Source organism: Ochotona curzoniae, unplaced genomic scaffold (genome assembly GCF_017591425.1).
Source record: "Ochotona curzoniae isolate NIBS_2020 unplaced genomic scaffold, NIBS_Ocur_1.0 contig_66, whole genome shotgun sequence".
NCBI lineage: Eukaryota > Metazoa > Chordata > Mammalia > Lagomorpha > Ochotonidae > Ochotona > Ochotona curzoniae.
The window spans coordinates 6,445,205-6,466,334 of NW_024466512.1; the positions used below are offsets into that span (position 1 = coordinate 6,445,205).

Sequence of the window (21,130 nt, forward strand, 5' to 3'; positions counted from 1 at the left end):
TCCTCCACCACGTGCGCGGAGTGCATCCAATGCACAGGTGTTTGGGCTTAGCGGAAGTCACAGCAGCTGCTGCTCTGCAGACAGGATTGGGGGACAGGGCCCACGGGGTCCACTGTTCTCACCTGTTCCTACATTTCAGCCCAGCTCCCTCGGAGGCCTGGAGAGGTAAGGACAAACTCAGCGAGAGAAACTGATGGGAGACAGGGGGCAGGGCTGGGAACAGGGGACTGGGGCTCCATTTCAGCGGAGGCAGCAAGTCAGCTTCCGACAAGGACAAGGGCGCAGGGGCTGTGGGGCCAGAGGTGGAGCCCACACTCCAGAGCCAGGCTGCTAGCTCCTCTCACACACACAATTCTTGACCGACTGCAGGCTTGTCTGCTTCCAGCCCTGCCCTGGATGAGATACACTGAGATGCCCTGTTGGCAAATGCCACTGTGGCCTGGCAGCACCCTGAACCCTCCCAGAACCCGAGTCCAAGTCCAAGTCCAGGTCCTAATGCTGATGGCTCATGGCTCCCCCTGCTGTCCATCTTGCTTCACTGCAATGGGCAGTAAAACCCAACTTCCTCAACCAGTTTGTTTCCGTAGGCTGCTGGTTGGAGTGCGAGACACCCTTGACGCAGGTGACCTACTCTTAAGGACTCAGCCTAAAGAAGTACATTTGTAAACCTAAATAGAGACACTCACATGTACGTGCAATGGGCGTCAGCTAAATACATTTTGGCATCGTCCCACATTTAAGGGTATGACAGTTTACTGTAACACAAGGAATGTTGCACAGGACTAGGGCACAGGACTAGGGTAGATGGCTGCACAGGTGTGGCGCTGCCCAGCTCCAAAATGCTCCTCATCCAGAAACAAACAGATGCAAGTTCCTAGACCAAGAAAAAAGTCGTAAGAGCCAAGACAGCATTCATGTTGAGGACTGGACATCTTAGCTGAGTGTTGAAGTTTTTAGTGATGAAAAGTTTTGGTTGGCTAATGAAAGCTTTCAAGAGATAAAACGCTGTTCTGCGGTGGTGGCTGAGGTCAGATTCCACAGCAAGGGCAGGGTACTCTGGCTGGGTCATGTGAGCACCTGGATAGAGGTCATGGCTGCCCCTAAAGACAGGTATGAGCTGGAGGTGGGGTCTGGCAGAGGGTGCTGGGCAGTGGGGGCAGGGAGCTTGGCAGGTGCGGTACCAGATGTGGGATAAAGGTCAAGACTAGAGCAGGAGAGAAAAGTTCTCAGTGTCTCAAAGAGGCCACCAGTTAGCGTACCCATGTCCCTCTCGTTCAGTGCTGCCTGCACAGCGGGTACCCTCCACCTTGCAAGTCATGGAAGACTGCCACCTGTGTCACCCCGGGAGGGTGGCCCCACCGTGATCTGCTGTGGCTAGGGCTGGGCCAAATGAGCCAAGGACACCAGGGCTCCAGCCTGCTCCCCAAGCTCGCACCCCACAGCACAGCAGCAGCTGTCACACCAGGAAGGACTGTCCTCCCCCAAGAAATGGGACCACATGTGAAGACACCGTCTTTGTGGATACAGCTGGGGAGACAGATGCCATCACCTTGGGCTGGGGGCAGGCCCTAAGTCCAACGGTCACTGTGCTGCTGAGAGAGGATGGTGAGGTTCGACACACAGAGTGCCAACTGGTGACAAAGGGCGGGGCTTCCAGGGTGGCACTTCCTTGCCGAGGCACACAGGGCGCGAGGCCGGACCGGGAGTAGAGCAGGTAGGAAGGACGGCAACCCACTCCTTCCCCCATGGACACTGTGCTTCTGGACTTCCGGCTCTCACAGAGGGACCTTTCTGTTCTTCAGTGCTCGAGGCTCCTGGTGACTTGCAGGCAGCCTGTGGAGACCTCTGTCCCCGCACTCACCTGCCCCACGGAGCTGGACAGCAGCCACCTTGCTAAGCAGCCGAGTTGCCCGTGTCCCATCACCCTTTCCAGGCACTCAGAGGGCAGTGCACAGTTGACCTTCACACACTAAGGGACTGGCCAGAGGAGTGACCACTGCTACGGCCTTGACCAATACCTGGAAATAGATTTTGGCTTTTAAGCGCAATGGGGCATTTAAAAACCAACATCTAAGCTAATCCAATGCATCCACTGAATTATTTAAGCAGCAATTCAGTATTTCTCATTAGCTTCAATCATCCAAACCAGCTGTGGCGACAGAAAGGAAACAGTATTGAAATCTACAAAGTCAGCCCCACAAAGCAGCACCGTGGGCCAAATCTGATATCTCACTAGACAAAGGTGAGAAAAGCCTCAACCTTTCCCGGAAAACAAACCACAGCCACACTTGTTGCCAAGATCCAAAGGAAAAAAAATTTATTTACAATAGAGAATTTTCTTTGAAACATGCATTTCTTTTGAAAACAAATCAACAAATGCAGATCAAGTTCAACTCCTTAAGGCAAGAGTCCCTATGCACGCTGTACAGGTTCACACGAGGTCCAAAAGGGCTTGCCCTGGGAACTCGGCACAAAGCAAGGCCAGGGCAGCACCGTTGTCTTTTAGAGAATTGGATGATCTCCCTGATACAGGAGCTCTGCGGTCAGCTTGCTATGAATGAGACGAGCAAAATGCAAACCGATAGCAAGAAATTCTGATAGCGCCCTTAGTACTGCGATCAGACCAACTTTATTTAGAAAGGAAATACAGTAGTGCATACAAAAATGTGAGACCACCTGGCCGTGGAACCAGGAGCACAGCAGCGTGCTCACGGTCGTATTGCACGCAACGGTCAAGTCCAGACGTTGGGGTCAAAGTTAGCTCTTCCCCATTTTGGCGATCAGCTCATCACAAATCTTGGTGAGTTCTTCTATCTCTTTATTCTGAAAACAAAGACAAGAAAGAGGTTGCTGGGGCTGGCGTGGTGGTGCAGTACAGACATCTCAGCTGCCCTGCTTCCCATACGGCTCCTGCTGATGCACTCGAGAAGACAGCAGGTCCGCGGGCCTGGGTTTCTGTTCCCACGTGGGAGACCCGGCTGCAATTCTGTGTGCTTTCTGCTTGCAAGCCAAGGTTCCTGGACCTTTCCATCCCTGGACCGGCATAAGAGAACTGACAGCCCTCCCAGGAAGGGCTCCTATGGGGATATCAGCTTGGCCTCCACCTGCCCAGAGTCTCTGCTCCAATCTCACAACTCCCAGAGGCTCCGAGATGCCTGCTGGATCAGAGGCTTAGTCCAGGGTGCAGCCCTAAGATGGCTCTTACTGCCACTGCTGCCCCCACTGGGATCCTCAGCTCCTGGCATCACCCACCCAGCACATGCTGGCCGTCGCACTACCGACAGCCCAGGTGCTACACCCTGGCTCGGTACTCAGGGCAGCCCCTCAAAGCGAGTCTTGATTAGCCGAAGTTTCCAGCCAAGAAACAGACGCTCTGGGAGGTTCAGGGATCTGCGGAAGGCCGCACAGCCAGCACAGCCATCAGGTGAGGCATGCCCAGGAAGGCTCCATTTCCCGGGTAGACAGGAAGGAAGCCAGACTCGGGGCTGGCATCCAATGGAGACTTCTGTGGGGAGCCACGAAGCAGGCGCCATTGTACAGGCTGTGCCTGGGAGCAGCAGGGGCCCGGCAGCCAGGCCTGGGGGCAGCCATGGCCTGCAGCCTCTCACCTTCTGCTCCAGCGTCCTCTCCAGTGCGTCCACTCTCAGTTGCTCCTTCCGCAGGCTGGCCTGGTAGGCGGCCTGCTCCTGCTGGGCCTTGCCTCGGACCTGGGCGATCTCAGCGTTGGCCCTGTGGGGACACAGGATGTCACTGCAGATGCTCTCACTGCATCCCCCACCAGACGTTAAGCAGGGAGTGGTCTGGCTCTAGATTTCACCAGCCAGAGCCCAGGCAAGAATGCCAGGAGAAAAGCCTTTCATGTCTGTGTGATGCTGAGGCACTCTGGGGTTCCTGGCATTACAACAGGCACCCAGCCCGTTGTATCAAGCACGCCCCAGCCTGCCCTTTCCAAGCCAACGCTGGGACATGCGCAGCAGGTCCCGGCCTGCCCGGGGAGAGGCTGGCTTACCTGTCCAGCTTTTCCTCCGCGTGCACCTTCAGGGCCTGGTACCTCTGCTCCTCCTTCTTGACTCGGGACAAGTACTCCTGCGCACATTTCTTCAGTACCTCCTCATTCTGACACAGGGAGAGGAGGTGTCAACATCCAGAAGGCTTGGTGAGTTCAAGGTCTGCTGGCCACAGGTGCAGTCCTGGGCAACCGCGCCTCGCTCCCCAGCTGTGGAAGACCCCTCCTCACCTCCAGGAAGCCCTCGCTGCTCTCTCACCCAGGGCTTCTGCACCCTCACTGCTCTACCCCGCACAGCCCCACCTTGCGGAAGCCTTCCAGAACTTCCTTCATCTTCTCGTATCTCCGGAACAGGTCAGCCAGTGACTTCTCCACAGAGTTCAGGTCAGCCAGCGCCTGCTCCTTCTCCAGAACCAGCTGCTGTACCGTCTGGTGGGAGACCGACTTCTCTCTCTGCTCATCCTCTGGGGAGAGAGATCAGGAGCCAGGGATGCACCAGGCAATCTCAGTCAGCAGGGTAGTTTGAACCCCTGCTCCTCCCAGGGTGGACACCTTCTAGAATCAAACACCCAACCCGGGCATCCCAGCCCGGGGCCCATGCAGCATCACACGGGTTAGGCGGCGGCCACCGTTCTGTCGCCCAGTGGATGCAGGCTGGCCTGGTAGGCTCAGCTTTGTGATAGCATCAGTTCTGTAACGTGGGTTCTGTGCTGGCACGGGCTCTCGAGGGAGCCGTGCCGTTGCCGGGAGGGCGGGACTTCCTAAGCGTTGTCAAGACGGAGTGAAAAGGTTTCCTTCATCCTTAACTCATCCAGAAACCCAAATCCCACCGAGCTTCTCCTCCACACTCCAGGGCCCACAGGAAGCACGAGCTGTTTCGATAGAGAAAATGTCTCAACTGCAAGAAAACAGAGCTCACTCCATTCTCAGCGATGTTCAGAAGAACCTGATTTGGGTGCAGGTCAGAGCTAGAGCAGCTGCTCCTGTGGGCAGGAGCTGTGTCGGCCTCTACCCCGGCTGTCTGGCTCGTGGCCCGCAGAGCTCCCGTGATCATCTCCCACACCCACAAGGCTATCCCTGCATTGACAGGGCAGCTGCCTCTGAGCATTCCACACACCGAGGCGCTGGCCCCACACTGCCTCGAGCCTCTGCTGTGCTGGGGCTGCCTGGGAGGGTGGGGCAGAGGAAGGGCCGGGCTGGGCACACCTGTCTGTTGGCCCAGGGACTGGCTTGGAGGACAGTAGCTACAGGGTGGGTTATGGCAACAACATACAGAGTTCGTCTAGGTGTCCACAACACCCCCACACCACTACCAGGGGTCAGATGGGGTGACCACCTGACACCAACCTGCAGCCCCTTGACCCATGACCTCTTCTGCAGGTCATGGGACCCAAACCCCCTGCCCAACCTCTGCTCCGGCCTCAATGGCCTCAACACCCCATCATGGCTCCTGCCCCAGACTCAGCCAATGCCAGTAGTGTGGGCACCACCTCCCTTACTGCTCCTTACTGCTGTGCCATTCTCTATGCAGCACTAGCTGTTCTGTACCATAACGGTAGGCACTGGAGTGCCTGTGCAAGTACGCAGGGGTGCCTGGCCAAGCACACATGCTGGCTGCTCATGTTCCTGCTGAAAGCCCACTGCACAAGTGCAGGTACCAACTGGTATCTCGTGTGTCCACTGCTCTGTCCCAGGGCATGGGACAATGGCTGGCACACAGGTGGCCAACATGCAGCGTGAAGGAGGGAAGCTTCAGGGCACCCCGAAAACCACATTCTTCAACTTCCCGGACAGAAGGTGAGATGGAGGTTTGAGAAGCTGAGTCAGTCACCTCACCGCTGAAGCGACAGCAGAACCTGGACCCCAAATCGAAGCTGCAACCAACACTCTGACCTCTTCCAACAACAGACCTCAGTATACGGCTCCCTCAACAGTGGATCTAAGCTCCAGCCCCAACTGTCTGGGGGGAACAGTCCTATGCAGACTGCAGTGCACCCCAGCCCTGGTTCTGTAGGTCTGGGGGATAGGCCCCAAGAATCTACATGTAGACTAGCTTTCCCAACTGCCCCATGTCCCTCCCCAAGCCTGTCCCTGGGATCACAGGGCTCTCAAAAGGCCCTGCTGGCAGCAGCGTGGAGCTGCTTTGGTCATGGGGAAGATGCTGGCCATTCTCATTAGCCAGGTTCGAGTCCCAGTACTGCGGCTCACAGGCAGTGTTTTCAATTTGGTGGGTCTCAGCCACCTGCCCTCACAGCCCTGGGGACCCACTCTGTGACCCTCTGCCTCCAACACCTCTGCCACAGCAAGGCCCGTGACAGCCATCCTTGACCCCTCGGGACAGGGGAGCTCCTTGACACGGTTGCCAGTAACGCCAGGCTCCTGGAGAAAGGGCACCGGCAGTGCTCGTCTCCATTCTTTGCCTTGTAGGTATCTGTGCCAGCGTGCCCTGCAGGGCACACTCTGGGTGAGGGGGGCGGGGGACTGACAAGTGCAGAGTCAGTCTGACTTGCTGCAGCCAAGACGCCTGCCTCAACTTTCCTTCCTTCACTACCTGACCCTTACAAAACAGGACCGCCTGGCAGGCTGAAAGGCCGGATCCTGCCCCAATCTCTTCGTAAGGGACAAATGCAGTGAAGTGTTTTAAGTCAGGAAATCCGCCCGAAGCCCCAGACGCTCCAGATTCCAAACCCAAACCCCTGGAGATTTTTCTGCCCTCTTTTTTTTTAAGGGCAAAATATGATTAACTCACATGACAAACAACAACACACAAAAGCAAAAACAACAAAAACTGGAAAAACAAACAAACAAACAAGGGCTGCAACAGGCGGGTAGGGAAAGCGCTTTACTTACCAGGCTTGCCTGTTTGTTTTGCAAGCAAAGGGCAAGAAGCAACAGAAAATGGAAGCAAAACACATCATCAGGGCAGTCGTTAGGAAAGCAGCGAAAATCAGTTGCAACAACCGAATGCAGGAAGCACAGGGGGCTCTGTTTTCAATTCCACAGAGTCTGTTCTCGGAGCTGCAGCAATCGATCTCTCTAACAGGAGTGGGTGGAAATGGACAGCAAGGCAGGACGGGGACACAGCAGCGAGGGGCATCTGTGTGTGAGCGAAGCGTGGGAGCCATGGCTGGGAAGGGCTGGCTGGTACATGTGGGGTGGGACTGCTTCCAACCGCAGAACCCTCTGGCGTCCCTTGGGCCTTGAGCTAGCTCTCTGGAAAGGGGAAGAATGCATAGACACTGGGCGAAGGCAGGTGGGCATGTTCTGCAGAGGGAGTGACCACACCTGCCCACTCACCGCCCGTCCTGGACGTGAGGACCCCAAAGTCTGTGAGGGCCTCAGGGAGTGATGTACGCTAGTGCCTGGGGGATGATGGCCACAGACACTGTCCCCAGGAAAGCAGCTGGCCGGGAGGATGGTGAGCAGTGAATGCAGGGACAGGAAACAGCCTGCAGGGACCATGCTGCTGCCAGTAAGAGGCACTGCAGGCATCTCAGGGAGCCCCCAAGCAAGGAAGGTGCTCACGGGGGTCAGGTGCCACAGCTGCTGCAGGGAGGGAGCTGGGTGGAACACCAAATCCCCACCAGGTCTCCCGGGTGCGTGTGTGTATGTGTGTGTGCGAGTGTGTGGCCAGAACCCTGGGAGTATCTCACAGGGAAGGAGCTGGAGCTGGTCCATGGTCCTTAGATCGCCCAGTCCAGGCTGACTGCCTCACTTGCAACGACTCCATGAGGACTGCATCAGGGGTGCCACCTGTCACCTTATGGCAACTACAGAGCTCCTCACGCTTTGTGCTGTCACAGGCAATGTCTGTTTACACCCACATGAACAACAGTGTCACACAAAATCGTGTGGGGCCCCCTTCTGCCCAGGATCAGGCGTTCATGCCTTTTGACCCCCCATCTTTAGCACTACGCACAAACATAAACCCAAGAGTGCCTGTGCTCCAGCAAGAAGCTTCTGGATGAGCCAGGGGAGGGGTGAGTGACATACCCACATCCCACGGTGCCAGCAGGCCAGAGTGCACGCCACATGGGCCAAACTCCACATACTGGAGAACATAAATCCTTCAAACGGATCACATTTTTTAACCCAGCAGTTTTATCTCTAGACTCTTGAACTTTATCATATCCATATGCAGTCGTAAAGTCTTACACCAATTTAATAAAGACACTTCCTTTTGATATAAAGCAGCGTCCCTGGAGACTTTTCCTCAGAAGCAACTGGGGGAGCTGTTGCCTTGGAGCTCTGGGTGGAACGGCCTGACACATCCCACGTCAAGCTCCTCTGCAGGCAAAGCTCTGGGTGCCTGGCTGCTTCTGCTCTGACCGTAACACTGGCTTGAGATGGGCCAGCACAGGGGCCTCACTCATGAATCCCAGTGTCCAAGCAGAGGAGCTAGGCCTTGGATGCAGAAACTGGTTTGGAGGGGTGGAGGGTTGAGCCCAACAGATAGGACAGTGCATCCCACGGCAGGGAACCTGCATTCCAACACTCAGCCCTGCCTCCAACTTCCTGTTAACTGGTCCATGGGATACAGCAGGGATGGCCCACACCACTGCAGTCCTGTCACCTACGAGCTTCAGGCTCCCAGCTCTGGCTAGGCCAAGCAACAGCTGTTTCGGCCACCTGGGAAATGAACCAGGGGAGTGCTCCCTCTTTACTGCTTCGCTCTCCATCTCTAGCTCTCAGTTTTTTAAATTTTTTAAATCTGCATTTTGCACTGGTCTGGAGTTTTGACTCTCTCTGTCCCCCAAGAAAAAGGTTTTGAAACATCAGCCAGATGATCTTGAGCCAGAGTTGATTCTTCCCCTGGTGTCACATCATTCCTGAAGAGTGACTGGTGTGGAAGGGGAGGATGCAGCGAGGCTCGGGTGAGTGTAATGTGCAGCTCGAAGCTGCTGCTGCCAGAACAGGCTCCCAGGGACGCTGCTAAGGTGGACTCGGAGCTGTGTTGCTCGCAGAGAGCGACAGTACTGCGGAGCTAGCCGGGTCTGCCATGGTCTCAGGTAACTGTCGCCTTTCTGGACTCCCTGCTCCAGACTCCTAAGCCAAGGCTGACGCGGGATGCACAGCCCAAACCCACACCAAACGAGGGGCTGTGGATTTGACTTCTCTCTCCCAAGGGCAACTACCGGCCCCTAAACAGCCCGAGACTCCCCCAAGTCTTGTCTCCTGTGAAGCGAGCAAAGCCTGGCCAGGACCAACCGTGGCACCGAGGAGGCTGCCCTGGTGCCTCCAGGCAGGGGTGAGGCCAGAGTGCATTCTAGGAAAGCTTGCCCCGAGCCCCGCCGGTAAAGTCCCCACCCCTGCCCCGCTTTAGAAGCTCAGCACACCCACCAATCATCTGCGCGATGGTCTTCTCATACTCGGCCACGATCTTCCTGGAAGAGAAGGATGGACACATGGGAACCAGGACGGACGTGGAGTCGCATGCAGGGGAGCTGTGAGCTGTGCCCCAACTGCTGACCCATGTGTGGCCCACATACAATGGAATAAGCATCATATGTCAAGGTCAACCCTCTCCTTGCACACCCCAACCAGGCAGCTCCGCGAGGACACATCATGCGTCTGCTCTGGGCTGTCTCAACTCCATGCTACTGTCCATTTTGCTCTCTCCCCCTCACATCCTACATTGACTCCTCCTCCGGGAAGCTTGCCCTGATCTCTTCTTGGAACTCCCTAACATTTTATCTGTGTCCTCTTGGTACAGCATCCACTTGGCCGCAGGAGACTGAGGTCCCCTAGCAGAATGGAAGCTCCCCGAGGCTTCCCCTGACCCATGTGTGTTTGTGGGGAGGAAGAGAGCCAGGAGCAGGTCAGACTAGGGTGTAACACAGCCCCTCCTTCAAAGCCAATCCTGGGGGTGGGGGGAGAATCTGAGAGTCTCCTTGTGTTATCCAGTCATCCCCATGGGGGACTCTGGAATGAATGACCGTCCAGGAACCCAGGATCCTGGTCAGAAAAGATCTCAGAGATCCTGGGGTGAGGGGCTAAACTGGGGGACCCAGGTAAGTTGTCCCCCGGAGCTGCGGGCTCCCCTTGCTGCCTGAGTGCCATGAGGTTCAGGCCTGTAGCACTGGGCAGGGACGCCAGGAGGCTGAGCGGACTGAGGTGGGCAGCAGGCAGCCTGCAAAACCCAAAGGCTGCATAGCCACCGGGGGTCAGTCCTTGGCCCTGTGACCTAAGTGTCAAGGTCACTGCCTCACCCCAGGACTGACTCACAGCAAGAAGGGAACCATGACCAGGGGTTCCCCACAAGCCCCACAGGGCCGCTGGCTGCTCAGGACACTCCAAAACCACAGAGCAGCAGTGGGTCCTTGAGCTCCTCCTGCACAGGCACGGAGGAGCTGGGGCAGCTCCTTCTAGAACTCTGGAGGACCGGGCCTAAAAGCATCTTCCTTAGCTGTGCCATGCTTCCACGTGGTCCTAACAAGGTCCTCCAAGTGGCAGCCCTGGGCCCATCTCCAGCATGACCGCAGGGACACAGGGGGCATGAAGTGTAGTTGAGTAACTTCCCCAGGCTCCTGGACCTTGAGGTGGTAAAACTGGGATGGGAATACAGGGAGCAGAGGTGAGGGTGTCGTTGCCCCGAGGGCTGCTCTGTGCCCATTTCCCAGATGGGGACACAGTGCAGGTGCTCCACTGACCTCATCTCCATCACTTCCCGCCTGCTTTCTTCGTACTTGTCTTTCCACTCCGAGACCTCTCGCTCCTTGGTTATGATCTGGGAATGCGGGGGTGGGGGGGGAGAAGAGAGAGGTCAGCTCCAGATGGGGAAAGTCACATCTCGGCAAGCCGCTTACCGAGATGAGGAGACGTGGAACAAAGGTGCACCTCAAACTTCCCAGGGCAAACCACAGTTACATCCAGGGAGCTTCCCCCAGCCTGTCAGAGAAGGGGCCAGCTCCCAAGGCCCCAGGAGGGCGTCTGAAGGGAGCACAGTTTTCCTTTTAAACAGAATGAGGTTGCGAAAGCCGTTAAACCACGGGATGCAGGAAGATTGGTCTGGTTTGCCTCCGACTTCGCCAGTGGGGTCCGGAGCAGAGTCCGTCTCCGAGAACCTGGCTCTGTGATGGAGGTGGGGGCTGGTGCACCTGTAGGAGCCGGGCCACACCCAGGCCACACTACCTCTGCTCTGGCCATCTGCAGCGCCGCGTCCAGGTCTGGCTGCCGGAACAGAAGGGCTGCAGGCTTCTCCACGTCGGAGGTGCCCATGCGGGAGTACAAGGCTGCCTTGGAGATGGAGACTTCAGTGGGGTGGGCAGCTTCTCTCTGCAGACGGTTTTCAATTACAAGGAGAAATGGTTCATGTTAACCACGTGACAAGAGGACTGCACTCCTTCTCTCACGAATGGCCCATATAGCTTCAAAACAAAAGCACCCACAGTGTAGCACAGAATAAAGGTGAATGAACAGGGAATGTGGGGGAATATAAGGCTCTGCATCTGTGCAGGACGAAGGGGATCCTGGGAAGCTTGGAGCCACTGGAGCTGGGGGTACCTGGGACCTGCTTATCACGGCCATTTATCAGACACCGAGTCACTTAGGCATGGGGTACAGGAACCAAGGTCATTATCCAGCCAGCTCCATTTGCAAAGCAAAATCCCGATGATGAATGACACTGAATTCTGGTCTCCAGGCCCCCTGGTTTCAGATAACCACAGATCTGATCAGGAACTCGGTGGTGGCTGGTGGGCTGCCGGGAAGGGAGGGTGTATGCTTTCAGTTCTGATGTGATTCGGGCAGTGCTTAGGGACCAACACAGCTGCCAATCAACTGACTCCCACAAGCAACTGCGTGTAAAAGTCAGGTCACCACTCACCATCTGGGGTGCAAAATCAACGGGGACACTGAGAATTGGGTCAGTGACAGGATCTGCATTTACTGATCGGCCCCTCCACTGTCAAGGTGCCCCACTCCCACCCACCCAAGCAGCACACGTCTGCCAATTCCTGGGATTCCTTCCACAGGGGACAAAGACACAGCCCCCAAGAGGTGGGAGGGGTCTGGCTTTCTTCCTTCCTTCCCACCAAAGGCTCAGCCATTGGCCTCGCAGTTGGAAAGGGTTGTTAGCATCAATGGCAACCAGCACAGCAGGCTTGTCAGCTACTTCTACTGCACAAGAACCATCAAAGAACCCACTCTCAGTCCTATTCATTAACTCATGGTGCTACCGGGGCTGCCAAGGAGGCCTTCACTTCAGTCCCGGCTGGTCTGATGTGAGTCAAGCGTGGCCTAACTGGCTCCTCGCTTGGGGAGTGACAAGAATTAGCCGAGCAGCAGACAGCGTTGCAGAAAGATGTGGGGGGAGGGGAATGAGCGCTTGCAAGAGGGCGACAGCTCAGAAGACCCAGGGGCAGGTTTAATGGATAGGACTGAAGAGGACAGAGTTAGGCCCAATTAGTGGATCACATGCAAGGTGAGCTGAATGGTTAGGTCACCCTGGGAGAGGACACCCTTTGCTTGCATTCCACTGCCCCTGCCTGGCCTCGAGTGCCTGGGCCTGGCTCACCCTTCGGTGGCACCCAAGTGACCCAGTCGCCACCAGATTCGAGACTTGCACATGTGCCAGCTGGGAACCTGCAGGCAGCCTCCAATTTCAGGACATGAGATGGGCTGACCTCCCGGAAGGAAGTGCCACCACCTTCCCACAGGGAAGCCTGAGAAATCCACCACAGGTTCCTCTCTGGTTTACAAAGGAAGTAGCTGTGAAACTATACCTACAGATTGATTCCAAATCAGGGGCCACTCCTATGGCACAGAGCATTCAGCGGCTGCCTGGAGCTCGGGCATCTTGTATGGGCACTGGTTCAAGTCCCTGCTGCTCCACTGCCAGCCCAGCTCACAAAGCTGTGAAAGATGGCCCAAGTACCCCACACCCATATGGGAGACCTGGAGAGGCTCCAGCTTTGGCCTGGCCTTGTCCCAGCTCTTGTGGCCATTTGGGGACCTGGCCCAGTCCCAGCTGTTGTGGCCATCTGGGGAGCGAAGTAGCAGATGGAAGATCTTTGTAACTGACTTTCAAATAAAACAATTTCTTTTTAAGACTCCCATTCTATATTGAAGGAGTAAATTCACAAAATCCTGAAGACGATGTAAAAGGGGGAAAAAAATCTGTTCCTATTATTTCTAAAGTAAAAGAACACATTCTTTAAAAAAAAAAATAGAAAATCTACAAAACGGAGGGGCCATCACACTGCATCAGACTGCCCTCGTGCTTGTAAAGGTGACTGAGTGAGGCTCTGAGAGATCTGGGCCCAAGTTCTCCCACAGCGAAGGTCAGCTTGGAGCCAAATCAAATAGCTTCCTGGAAGCACAAAAGAAAATGAATTTAACTAAGTGCACTTTATTGCCCTGGGCAGAAACGAAGCAGGACCAACGGAGCACTGTACTGTCTCAAGCAGCTGGGATGCCAGACAATGCCCATGGGCAACGCCAGCTGCCACCATCACAGAGGGACACCCACGTCCCATGCGACTGCTGGAGTAGCTACCCGCTAATGACCTTCACTGCACATACCCGGTGCTCGCGTACAACCAAGAATTGTTTTCAACTGAGATTAATGGGTTTGTCTCTCACGGGTATTTTAAGATCAGTTATTTTTAGGGTAAGCTTTGTTTCTCCCCCATCACGCCCCACTTGCTACTTTGGAGGGGCGGGAAGAGCTGGGAGAATCACAAGCTTGAAAGTGAATGGCCATGTGGCAAGAGGGCTGGGCCCATGGTTAGCCACATCAATCTTCCTTAGGTCCTGGGAGAGTCCTTGGGGTGCTGTCACCCCCTTCAGGTCATTTCAGCCCATAGCTCATGTGGGTCCTGAGGCCAGCCCTCAGGCCTCCTTGTGCCAGTTCCCCATAGCCAGGCCTCAGGCCTCCTTGGGCCAGTTCCCCATAGCCAGGCCTCGGGCCTCCTTGTGCCAGTTCCCTATAGCCAGGCCTTGGGCCTGGCATGAGGCAGGGAGCACTCAGGGTCAAGGACCCACAGGCAACCCTGGCCAGTCATGCCAGTGTACTGGGCTGCCCCATAGCATGGACCTGGGCTGGGCAGGGGTCACCTCATCCACACACAGGGCAGGTGGCTCTCTCAGGCTCAGGGGGCACATTCAGGGCAGGTGTGGGCATCATACCCTCATCACAGTCATGAGAAGGCAATACCAGTCTCCAGACAGCCACACCTCTTGTGAAATCAAGATCCAGCCTCCCATGGCTCTCAGCCCAGGCTTGGGGCAATGACCATGAATCTTTCCATGAGGTTAATGAATTGATGGCCAATCACAGTCTCTTTGGGTAGGGCTGGCGCATTGCTGCATCTCCCTACCCCCAAATTCCTGTAAAGTGGGCAATGAGGACAGTTCTCTGTGGATTCAGAGTGACAGAAGTGAACAGCATGTGGCCCTGGGTGCTGGCTGGCAGCACGGGCTGCCCCAGATCTGATTCCTCTTGGTGCAAGGCAGGCACCTGCCTCCCACATGGCTCCTCCCACCACATGTTGGCAGTCTACTCCCAACCCAAAGCTGGTGCTTCCTATGATCTTGCTTCCCATTGACTCAGATTCACCCTAAGGCTTCACACAGCTCCCCTGATCCAGAAGGCCAGAGGCATGGGGATCCCAACAGATTCGTGCATTCTGCTCCACGCACCAATCCCATCAATCCCTCATGCCTCCTGTTCCTGTGGAAAGTCATACAAATGGGAAGGTCAAGCTGAAGTTCCAGCTGAGCCAATTGAGTGTTAAATTGGGGCCGCTATGCTGCGTGCCCGCCAACCTGCATTCAGCCTCATTCCAGGACACAGCTGGCTTTGATTTGGCCAGCTCAAACAGAAGGGAAGCAACAACAAGGCTGCTGCCCAACACTCCAGCCCTGGGAACTTCTCGGTTTCCACATCTTTCCCTGCTGGAGTTCCTGGAAGCTGCCCCAAGAACCCCTAGAAAATCAGCTGCGGCCACCTTTCAGGCTGGGATAGGTTAAATTCCTCGGTAGGAATAGGTTTCATTCCAAGTGACTGCACTTTGTGTGAGCAGGACAGCTTAAGACAGGGCTGTCAGCAAAACCAGGCTAAGTTACCTGTGGCTTAAGCAAACATGCAGAAAAGGGAGCGGGTTGGATACACAGCGGCTGCTGTCTGTCTCCACACATTGGCAGTTTCCAACATAGCGAGGTGCACTCAAGCATCTGTGTGAGAAAGAGGCACCCGGGACATGCCTGGGCTGGGGCTGACGACTGGCTCTGGGAAAGTGTGTCTATTTGCCCTGGACCAAAGGCACCAGGGGATCTGCCATAAAAGCAATACATTCCCACGGTATAAATAAATAAATAAATAAATAAATAAATAAATAAATAAATAAAATTCCTTCCAAGCCAAGATATCTGTGTCCCAAAGGGCTATTTTCTTCAGCGTGAACTTCTGAAACTCAGCAGGCAGAAGCTGGGGCTGCTCCCTGGCCTACACGTGACAGTATTTTTAAAAACAAATCCATACACATGGGCTGGGAACAGGGTGTAACCAACAGAGTCAGCTCCTGGTTGGTATTGGTGCCAGCTGCCTCGGGCACCTTCTCCCAGGAAGCAGACAGGAGCCAGCCTCAATATGCTCAATCCAGCCTCCGACCTCTCCTGAACCAGAACCAGGGGAGCAAGCAAGGAATCCAGTGGAGCAATGAGCCTCACTGCTCAGGGCTTCCTAAAAACCCTGCTTTGATGGGGATCCAACCCATGCTTGGGGCTTGGTGATAGAATAAGGAAGCCACGGAGTGTGTGCATCCTAGTTCCTGCCACACACACAGGCATGACCCTTCTGTCTCTGAAGGGCCCCTCCATTGAGGTGACAGCCTCGGAGGTGACATGAGCTGGGACCCTCAGTGTAACAGAAGTAGCCAGAGCTTCCCCTCTTGTAGCAACGACAAGTGACAGGGAAATCCCATCCCCTCAGCGAGACAAATAGTCCAGGGCCTCCTGTGGCCACCTGAGTCCTGGAGCCCTCCCTCTCCTTCACTTCCAAGCTGGTACACGGCAGTGTGTACCTCATTTTTCCCATCTGTGAAATGGGACTTGGTGTTGCCACCAGGAGAGAGATGCTGTGTCTGTTTGGATAACAGCAGTGGACAATGGCCCAAGTACTAGGGCCCCTGCCACCCAGGCCAGAGACCCAGATGGGGTCCCAGGCTCCCGACTTCAGCCTGAATCAAGTGCAACCCTGGATGTTGCAGTCATACGGGGAACAGATGAGTGGAGAGAAGGTCTCTGTCACTCTTCTCCATCTAACCATTGCAGGGGTCCCCTTACTCTTGAGTTCAGAGGACTTGAGTTCTGAGGACCTGTCCTTCTAGGAGAGTCACACCCTCAGCTTTCGGACAATTACACCCATGGGACAGCGACTGTGGCGGCTGGACCACTGGTTAGCAAAGCAGTTCTGGGCGTGCGTCAGCGGTGGCACACACGGCATTCCGGGAGCACAGCACTGCGGCAGCAAACCCGTACCTTGGTGTCCTGGCGGCTCCTGGAAGCCAGGGCAATCTGCCTGGCCAGCTTCAGGGCTTCTATCCGCATGATGGCAAACTCTAACTCCTCCTGCCCGGTGGGTGGGGGTGAGGAAACCGCAGGGAGATGCGTGACCATGCGTGCAAATGGCTCACGCACCAGGACTGAATGTGTCACAGACAGATGTGGCGACAGCTATGAGCGACGATGGGTGAGCGCCCTGACTTCTTTTATAGTGACAGCCTCAGCAGACCAGAAAGTCATCTGTGTCTAAATCCCCCTGGGGGTATCTGTCAGGGAGGACTGGGCAGCTGGCTGAAGTGGTTCTCATAATGGGATCAGGGCTGGCCCTGTGGTGCAGGAGGTTAAGCTGCCTCCTGTGACCCCAGCATCCCAACAGGGAGCTGGCTGGAGTCTCGGCTGCTCCACTTCCAGTCCAGCTCCCTGCTGATGCACTGGAAGCACTGGAAGGATTCAGGCCCCTGAACCTACGTGAAAAACTCAGAAGAGGCTCCTGGCTTTGGTCTGGGCCAGTCTTGGTCATTGTGGCCATCTGGGGAATAAACTAGAGGATGGAAAATCCTTCTCTTTGTGTCTCCTCTCTTTGTATAACTCGGCATTTCAAAGAAATACATCTTAACAAGGAGTGGGGATAAAAATGTCGAGTTTCCTTGGTCCTCTGGCTTCTTCCTTTGTTTTTTTTAAAATATTTACTTATTTTTATTGGAAAGTCAGATTTACAGAGAGAAGGAAATACAGAAAGATCTTCTATCCACTGATTCACTCCTCAAATGGTCACAACGGCTGGAGCTAAGCTGATCCAAAGTCAGGAACCAAGCAGGGTCCCAAGACTTTGGCCCATCCGCCATTGCTTTCCTCGACCACAAGCAGGGAGCTGGACTGGAAGTGGAGTAGCCTGGCACGATGGCCTGGTGGCTGGATCCTCACCTTGTACCTGCTGGGATTCCACATGGGCACCGGTTCACGTCCTGGCTGCTCTACTTCCTATCCAGCTCCCTGTTTGTGGCCCAGAAAAGCACTGCAGGACAGCCCAAGGCTTTGGGACCCTGTACCTGCGTGGGAGATGGGAGGAAACTCCTGGCTCTCGGCTCTGGATTGGTTCACTTCCGGCCATTGCGGCTGCCTAGGGAGTAGACCAGCAGATGGAGAATCCTTTGCTCTGTATCTCCTTCTCTCTGTGTATCTTGCTTTCAATAAAAATGAAAAAATCATGGGGGGAGGGAGAAGAAGTGGAGCAGCCAGGACACAAACCAGTATTCCTAAGGTCAAATTGGGTAATGATTTGTAAGCACAGACTTGTGATCCGTTGGGGGTGTGGGGAACAGAGCTGCTAAGGTCCCTGTAGATTTGATCATTTTGAGCTGTCAAACCTATAGCATGGGCTAGCTCAGTGGGTCAGTGCTTGGGACCAGCTACAGCCCAATCAGGACATCAGCGCAGAAGGGGTCTGACACGGCCTGGCTTGCACACACTGGTGGGCTCGTGACCCAGCACCCTTGCTTCAAGGAGTAAAACCATGGACGTGACCTGTCAGGCTCTCAATACAACTGATACATGACTACTTCAGTTCCAAGTTCAAATAACCTGGTGCGGTTGGCACATCGTGACACAGACAGAGGGCACCACACGAGTCATCTGGGTGGTTGGGGAGAGTCCACTGCGGCACCGGCAGCAGCTTCTTACAAAGCCTGCCTTTCTACTGGACACTGGGGCCTCACGTTCCACTGAGGTGTCTTCAGATTCCCCAGAGGTCCCGCAGGGGCTACGAACCTGTAACTTCTGAGCAAATACTGGGGGGTTCTTTTCTGCTAAGTCGGGCTCCAGACAGTCCAGCGCACCGCAGAGAGAGGTGGGGCGAGCCAGCCTGCTGAGCAGGGCGTCAGCAGAAGCAAAGGCACCATCAGGAGCTGACTGCAGACAGCAGAGAGCAGACACAGGAGACAGAGAGAGAGAGAGAGAGAGAGAGAGAGGGGAGGGTGACACCACTTTCAAGCGCAGCCCACACATCCCTGCACTGGCCATGAGGCTGGCAGGCCTGACCCCCTCCCAGACAGCACAGCCGGAGGGGCCTTCCCCACCCCCATGCCACCTCGGTGCCTAAACAGGGAGCAGCAACAAGTTAGCATCTGCTTGGTGTGAGGGAGGCAAGCTAGTTGAGGAGTCCTCCACAAATACCCAAACCCATCAGGAAAATGACTCCACGCATAAACATTACAGCCAGGAATGTTCTGGGTAAGGTTGTTCTCTGAATAACAAAACCATGATTTCAAATAAGGCAAAAGTTAAGCAGAAAGACTGTAAAATCAGAGTTCATTTATGCAATCTACAAGGGGGGACTCATTCCCAATATGAGTCTGAGCTACAATTAGGCCCGCCACTCTTATTTTTCCAGTACCCAACCCTTGATGCATGACAAAAAGTTTTCCCAATACAGAAGAACAAAGTAACACAGAAAGCAAAGGGCAGAGCTCACTAGGAGTGAGGTACAAGAAATAAAAATAAACCCCACCTGGAGGTGTTTGCATGAGGAAGACCTTTGCAAGCACAACACACGCTTCGGGGAGAGAGACGCCAGGCCCACAGTGGGCCTGGGGCGGGGCAGTTTCAGCTCAGGGTCTATTGTTCCGCAAGGCCCTGGCAAGAGCTGGGAGGTGAAAGTGTGGAGACCCATGAAAACCATCTAGTCCCCAGAAGGAGGGAGTCCGGCCTCTGGCACACAGCAGCTCCAGAGCAACCAGCCCAAACATAGGAAAATCGGCGTGCTTGGAGGCAAATCAATGTCTTGGAGTGAGACCTGCAGGACACGCTGAGGACAATGGACAGCCTTGGGCTCTGCATGGTGCTGTGGGGATGTGGTGGGGGGTCCTTGCAGGTAGCCAGAACAGAGTGCTGTGGCAGGAGCTGGGGAGGAGTGCTCTAAAGACCTGGCCCCTTGGTGATGTAGCCCAGCAGGCCAGCAGGCCTGGGACTTCATTCCAGAAACCTCAGGTTCCTCCAACTCTACTTACAATTTCCACTGCCTCTGAGGGGGTGCCCAAGGCCATGGTCTCCAGCTCTTTCTGTGAAGGTTTCTCAGGCACCTGCATGGGCGGCTCCTGGCTAGGGACCAGCCCACGGGGGACAGGATGCTGCATCTTTGCTGTGGTGTTCACAAGGGCGTCAGTCTCCTCAAAACTTGACCTGAGGAACAAAGGGCATCTTAAGTCTTCCCATTGAAAACCCTGCTGACATCAACCAGGCCGCCCTGATGGGTCAACATTCCAAGAGGTGTTGGACTTCCGGGGCATTGTTCCCAGAGCCAGGTCTTTAGCAAGCATAAGTCTTCCAGGCAGGGCTGTGACCAGGTGACACAGCTCAGCACCAGGGCAGAGCCTGGATGCCAGGGGCTGGGGTACAAACACTGTCATTTAGCAGGGACAGGCTTGGTCATGTGCCCTTGGGGAAGTGATGAGCACCAGTTTCCAGTTCCCTTTTCTGGAAGAGGGAGATTCACGCCATGCACTGACACGGCATCTAGCAGGGCTGTACCACTGCCATAACAGCATCACCATCTCCCTGGGTGGGTTCTGGTCTGCTGGTAAACTTGAGAAGATGAAGCAAGAGTTTTCACAGCGGCTCAATGAGAGATGGGAAGCATGAATGGGAGGCTCCCCAGGCCATAGTGCAAAGGCCCAATGAAACGTCACATTACTCAGAACATACAAGCTACCATTCCAACCATGTGCCACGCACTGGGGCCAGACTCATGTACTCAGGGCTTCTCTGTGGAAGTCAGCTGCCCCATTGCCATGGTAAAGCTGGGAACGCTCTAGAAGACCAGTAGCCTCTTGGAGTGTCCCAAAGCACCCCCCTCCTTGAGGTTGGTTTTATCCCTAACACTCAGGGAAACCAGGGCTCAGCAGGGTCAAGGAATTCACACAAGGTCATGCAGCCAGGGAGGGGTGGAGGCAGGGCTCTGAACACCACACCCAGGGACAAACACAGAATAAAGTTGTGTGTGCACAGGTGGACAAGGGGGTTCCCATGCAGTCAGCTCCTAGAGGATTTCGCCCCACTCCAGGGGGCCTCGGGGACAAAGCCACGGCATTTTTGCCCCTGTGGACACTCAGAGAATCTTGGCCAATGGAAGGAAGTCCCCACAACTGTGCACAGGGGTTCCTGGGGCCTGTTCCAAGCTCTCATCATGAGGTCATACCCTGAACATGGCGTCGGGGAGTCAGACATTCGGGCAGGAGGCGACTTGACGGGGCTCTCCTGAGAAGCGTCAAACATGAGGTACAAGGCCTGCTTCTTCGGGGCGTCATCGTCCTGCTGGAGAGTTCAAAGTCACAGATCAGCCTGGCACGGCTGGCCCAGACACACTCACAGGATGCACACACCAGGACAGGCACTGGCCAGAAAGAAGCAAAGAGGACATCCTTCCCTTAAAGCCAGCAGGGGCAGAGTGGCTAGGAGAGGAGAGTGGGGCAGAGGGGCAGAAGGTGCAAGCTGCTTCGAGGGGAAATGCATGTGGGGACAAAGGTTCCTGGGCTGGGGCCCTGCACTCCGTTCAGTTCACCCATGTATCCTGGGCTAGGACCATGCCCACTAGTGAGGCAAAGCAGGGGTCAGGGGGGTGGTAGG

At 55.3% G+C, this 21,130-nt stretch overlaps 1 protein-coding gene across 5 annotated transcripts in view; it reads right to left on the reverse strand.

Moving 5' to 3' along the window:
* Positions 1–2,304: 2,304 nt before the first annotated feature.
* Positions 2,305–21,130, reverse strand: part of TACC2 (transforming acidic coiled-coil containing protein 2) — a 56,743-nt gene continuing 37,917 nt past the window's right edge. For 2 of the 5 annotated variants that reach the window (XM_040991987.1, XM_040991988.1), the window contains 11 exons: positions 20,703–20,818; positions 19,516–19,687; positions 18,278–18,418; positions 16,487–16,576; positions 11,138–11,281; positions 10,657–10,733; positions 9,347–9,390; positions 4,310–4,470; positions 4,010–4,116; positions 3,609–3,729; positions 2,305–2,823 (listed from right to left, as the gene is read on the reverse strand). In XM_040991987.1, coding sequence (XP_040847921.1) covers positions 2,758–2,823; positions 3,609–3,729; positions 4,010–4,116; positions 4,310–4,470; positions 9,347–9,390; positions 10,657–10,733; positions 11,138–11,281; positions 16,487–16,576; positions 18,278–18,418; positions 19,516–19,687; positions 20,703–20,818 — 1,239 coding nt within the window. In that variant the 3' untranslated portion in view covers positions 2,305–2,757. The remainder of the gene's footprint in view (positions 2,824–3,608; positions 3,730–4,009; positions 4,117–4,309; positions 4,471–9,346; positions 9,391–10,656; positions 10,734–11,137; positions 11,282–16,486; positions 16,577–18,277; positions 18,419–19,515; positions 19,688–20,702; positions 20,819–21,130) is intronic. The other 3 variants (XM_040991989.1, XM_040991990.1, XM_040991991.1) reach the window with 2 other exon arrangements.